General features: G+C 35.8%; 1 protein-coding gene across 1 annotated transcript; it reads right to left on the bottom strand.

Annotated features, from left to right (window-relative positions):
* Window positions 1-698: 698 nt before the first annotated feature.
* LOC109018260 (VAN3-binding protein) lies at window positions 699-5,293 on the bottom strand. The gene is made up of 7 exons (XM_019000426.2): window positions 4,891-5,293; window positions 4,329-4,454; window positions 2,895-3,330; window positions 1,746-1,979; window positions 1,587-1,636; window positions 1,445-1,502; window positions 699-1,286 (listed from the first exon to the last, which is right to left on the bottom strand). The coding sequence occupies exons 1-7, from the start codon at window positions 5,272-5,274 to the stop codon at window positions 1,072-1,074; spliced, it is 1,503 nt and encodes a 500-aa protein (XP_018855971.1). The 5' UTR covers window positions 5,275-5,293; the 3' UTR covers window positions 699-1,071.

Raw genomic sequence — 5,293 nt, 5'->3', positions numbered from 1 at the left:
CAAAGTAAGACTGTTGAGAACAAACAATTTTGAAAATAAAATACTACTATTAGGAGATGTTTGGAAACATATCTCATCTCATATTATCTCATCTATGTTTAAAACATCATTTAGACACAAACACTTTCAAACTAATCATAAAATTTTCGCAAATTTTCAAACAAAAAAGAGTTTAACTTTTTCAAATTCTAAAATAAAAATAATATTAAAAATTATATTCGAACAATATTTTAACTTTATAATATTTTTTATTTAACTTTTTATATCATATTTTTCAAAACTCAATAAATACTTAACTCAAACTATCTTAATACTACTATTTATAAAATTCTTATCTTATATTTTCTCCAAACATCTCCTTAGACAGTTGGGAAGAGAAAAAATCTGACATTAGATTGTTTAGAGAATAGATGAGATTTGGGAAAATACAAAGATTAAAAATAAAATAAAGTTTTTATATTATAAAGAAAAAATATTTAAATAAAGCATAGCAATAATAGAGAATAGAATGTATATAACATTGCATTCCACTTCCCATTCATTCCCTTTTGTGTGATCAGTTGTTAAAGTTGCTATATTACGTTTCACAAATATTTTATCTACAAAAAGATATGCACAAACTATCATAATTTTGTACTATATCAAATCATATTAATTTATAAATTTATTTTTATAAGATATTCAATTAGACAAGCGATCTTACAAAAGCAAAGACACAGTATCAAGTTCCAACTCAATTAATTAGAAGCACCTGCTTGACTGAAAACATTTTGACAAATTCATATACATACACGTTCTAATATATATCTAGTTGATATGATCAATATGAGAACTTTTAAAAAACAAGGCCAACTGATACGGACCATACTGTCTGCTCTCACTTCAATCCAAAGCAGCCTTTATCCATTTCACCCTTCCCACTGCTTTCTTCTTTGCTTCTAAAGCATTGGAAGCTGTAATCCTACAGTCTTACCTTTTAACCTTTTTTTTTTTTATAATATATAGGACTATTGCCTGTGCCCCTATTTCAATTACTGATGGTTATTTCAAAGTAGCTAGCTAGGCAAAGACTCAAGTACTCTGTCTCTTCTTTCTTTCTGCCACAGTGGAGAGAAGACTCGAAATCCCTTGAGTCCAGATATCGTATTCTCTTTGGTTCTTGCACTCGAACTCCACAACACCTCGAGTCTCAGTCTGCAATCCAAAGTATCGACGCTGCTCTGCACCATCAAACAGATGTCTTCCTGCCCATGCTGGCATGTCCGTGTACAACTCCAACACAACATCTGTATTTACGTATAACTCTATAATTACTACAATATTATTATTAGACCTAGCTAGTTTTTAGCTGCTCTGCTATCAACCCATTATGAATTAATATGTGTTCTTATTGAAATAAACAAAGAGTGGAAAAGCTGATCAAAAGAAAGCAACGAGTACTTACTCTTTTTCTTTTTGGTGATGGTCCCTGCAACATGCTTGCTCTTCATCTTCAGCATTACCTGCAAAAAGAAGTAAATGCAGGGTAAATGATGGATAAAACAGTAGATCAGTACCACTTTGCTGAGCGTTATGAGTACACTAACCTCGCCCGTTCGATGAATATAAACAGAGACAATCTTCCAATGAAGATCACCTACAGGATAATTAATATTTCCACATAATTAATTTATGTCTGGAATTTGTTGCTGGTAATTTCCTTCGGAAAATAAAAGAGAGTTGAATATTATGATCCTTAGCATTACCTTTGCGGGTGCGTTTAAGGAGTTCAGTGCCCCTAGCAAGAAGGTCTTGGCTATCGATGCCTATAAATTTCTCTACAGGAACAAGCTCTCCACTAGAGCTGCTACTAGGAAGACCGTTGTTGCCTTTACCACAAAACCCGATTCCGGCCATTCCTTTTTCCAGCGGTGTGACTGCTGCAATATTCCACACTTCCTTCAGGGCTCTTGCCTTCAAGGTTGCCGCCCCTCGTAGAGCTGCATGCATACATACAAATTACAATAATATTCAACAGGAGGGACATGATCTTCTCCTACAGCTAGCTAGGACCTTAACTATGGGCTCAATGACAAAGCAAGCAGTTTTTTTTCCTGCTTTTCTCTGGAGAATGAGATCAAGGAATCTTGATTCATTGGGAATGTAGATCACTCGGTATGTTCTCCAGTGACTTGCCTAATGTGTCACCTGTCAATGGAAACGCTCAACCACCCCAATACATTAAATAACAAGAAATTTTTTAGTGGAATGTCTTTCACAATCTTGGAGAGATAATTCATTAATAGATAGAAGGATAAGTAATTCGACTCATTCACATCTAGATCATGAATATTTCCCAAAGAGTAAATCCCGCTCTAATAGCTCCGAATAAATTGATAGGAAAGATAAAATTTGGACATACGAGTTTTTTTTTTTATCTCATTTATAATTTATATACGATTCAAATTCACAAAAAAAAAAAAAAAAAAAACTATCCGATTGGTCCTTGACACATTAAATATTAGTTGGTAAAGCCTTAGTAGTAGAATTAATAAATATCTTTGGCATTACTCATATTTTTATTGAAGTTGAAAATTTGGTAAGGCCCATTGAATGATTTGGAGAAAAAGTTTTCGTGAGAGTTTTATTTTAATAGTGCTTTCATAAAAAATTTTGGTTTTTCTATTTTATCTTGAAAATCAATACAAAGGAGTACATGATTTTTTTTCTTTTTTCTTTTTGGTGTATAGAAAATGCTTAACTTGAAGGTAATTATTTATTTTTATAGTATATTTAATATTTTTTAAAAACAAAATCTCCTTGGAAATATTTAAGGTCCATTAATGATTAAACAACATAGTATTCATTTTCAATGGGTATTAGCTAGGAATTTTATTACAACGAGTCAAACTTACCAGTAGCTGCTGCTGCTGTTAAAGTAACGATATCGTCATGAGAACGGACATTAACAGCCGAGCTGACAATGGAAGCAAGGTGATCACGCTCAGCTCCCATGGCTTCTGCAGCTTCTACACACTGCGCGGCCACTAATGTTGCCGCCGATGCCACGGCCATGTCAGTCTTGGCCAACTGCTCATTCTTTCCCGATGATGAAGTGGCTGCTGTGGCTGCTGCTATGGCTGCTATGGCCGAAGCCACCGCAGCAACGGAAACAGCTGCATGGAGCTGGGCATTGTGGGCTCTTGTTTCCTCTTTCTTCTTCTCCCTCCTGTCCTTCAACCACCTTCCAACTGTCTTGGCTCCAGCACCGGGATTGCCGCCATTGGCGTTGCCAGAACTGGCCCGGCCACCGTTAAATAGATGATGAATGGTGTTATTGGCACGGAAAAACTGCATGAACAAATAAATACAACCATATATCATCATCATTATTTCTCACAAAGACTCGTGTGTGCGTTTGTACTTTGAAGGGCACGTAATATATAGCAGTAAATACTAAATTCTCACACAATTAATGCAGCATTTTGCTGGACTTTCACAATAAAAAAAAAAAATTATATATTACCCCTTTATTCAATTGCAATCTTATGAAATTATCTATCAAGTATGAGGTCTAATGATTGCTATTTAATGCAGCATCTGTGACAGGAGAGGGATTATCGAAAGGATTGATTTACGTGAGCACGCAGAGGTTTGTAAAAAGATGATACAGAAGAGGCTTTCAACATTCGTATTCATATGTTAATGTTATGACAAGTGCTTTAATCACTTCGTTGAGATCATGGGAGATCCAAAAGATGATGGAAATGTCACAGCTTCCGTGATCAGAAGCAAAAGATATTTGTTTGCTTTGTGAGATATATGAAGGGGGATCGGATGACTATGGAAAGTCAGTGACGGTGTTGGTCTGTAACGAAAACAGGCAAAGTTGCAGTCATACATGACAAGACCATGTCTACCAGGGTAAAACTAGCTTCGATCATCAGTCTATATCAAAGAAGGAGCATCTGATTTGACACCTTAAAATATTAAAAAAATGGAGCACTATTATTTTGTTGTGATAAAGTAAAGATAACAGATCCAAATAATAATAATAATGGCAATAATTATTTGGCAGAGAGAGACTGTATAAAGCTGAGATAAAATTATAAAGTAAAAGAATATAGTTGTGTTTAGATGTTAAAGTGAGTTGAGTTGAGTTAAGTTGAGTTGAGATGATAAAATATTGTTAGAATATTATTTTTTAATATTATTATTATTTTAAAATTTAAAAAAATTGAATTGTTTATTATATTTTATGTTAAAATTTAAAAAAATTATAATGATGAATTGAGAGATATTTAGCAACCAAACGAAGCCTAAAGGAGTCTAAAAAGAGAGAAGAAAACCTTAACGACATCATCGAATTCATCAGTGGGAGAAACTGGCGGGCTATCCGTTCCGGTGAAAGAACCAACGCCGTTCAAAGGTTCACTACTGTGAGATAGCCTCCCTGACGTTAACGGGGACACCTCCTGCAAAAAAAGCCACCAAGCAACCAAGGGAAAGAGATGAGACAGCAAAAAATAAAAAAAAGTATTGGAATGATCATCTGCATTTTCGTGCTTTGTTTGTTTCCAGAGAAAGAATGAGAAGAAAAAAGAGGAAAGAAAATGCTAAAAACTTGGTTTTTCAAAGAGCATAAATGCATTGTCTTTTAGTTTCTTTTCACTTTTATTTCAAAACGCATCTAGCCTATTGAAACCCTGGAAAGAGAGTGATGAAAAGGGATTCCCTGTTTTTATGTTGCGTTTGGTTATCTGAAAAGAATGAGAAACAAAAAAATGGGACCAGAAATCACTTTTATGATTCTTTAAAATTTCTAGGCATTTTAGTTTTCATTTTTCTCATTGTTTCCCGCAAACCAAACAGAGGTTTAAACTTTCTGAAACACGAAGCAATAAGAAGCACCTCTCTCGCAGATTGTGACATAATGCGGTCAAGAACAAGCTGGGAAGTAGCAGAGAAGGCGAAAGAGAACTGGTTCCCGGACAGATTTGCTGGTGGAAGTTCTTCGACCTCACCCGAAATGTCCTCGGGTATAGAGTTGGTGGTGCAAGACGAAGAGCCACTAGCAGACTTGGAACCCATGCATGAAAAAGAAGGGAGAGGAGGAGGAGGAGGAGGAGGAGAAGGAGGGGGAACAGCAAGAGCTTTGGAGACTTCAAGAGCCGAAGCACTCCATGACCTCGAGAGAAACTCCATGGGCAATCTTGGGCTCTCCGGCAGCTGGGTCCCGCCTCGAAGAGTGGGTCCAGCCCGGCGAGAGATCTTGGGTAGAAGTTTCTCTTCCATGGGGTTAATCGTATTTTGC

Source organism: Juglans regia, chromosome 11 (assembly GCF_001411555.2).
Source record: "Juglans regia cultivar Chandler chromosome 11, Walnut 2.0, whole genome shotgun sequence".
NCBI lineage: Eukaryota > Viridiplantae > Streptophyta > Magnoliopsida > Fagales > Juglandaceae > Juglans > Juglans regia.
The sequence above is the reverse complement of the archived record's forward strand: the minus strand, read 5'-3'. Positions and strand labels throughout refer to the sequence as shown.

Excerpts from the sequence above, each read along its gene's own strand:
- LOC109018260 (XM_019000426.2), bottom strand. The coding sequence starts at position 5,274 with ATGGAAGAGAAACTTCTACCCAAGATCTCTCGCCGGGCTGGACCCACT. Across the intron at positions 1,637-1,745 it reads CCTTAAACGCACCCGCAAAG|GTGATCTTCATTGGAAGATT; the intron begins GTAATGCTAAGG and ends ATTATCCTGTAG. Across the intron at positions 1,287-1,444 it reads CATCACCAAAAAGAAAAAGA|ATGTTGTGTTGGAGTTGTAC; the intron begins GTAAGTACTCGT and ends ACGTAAATACAG.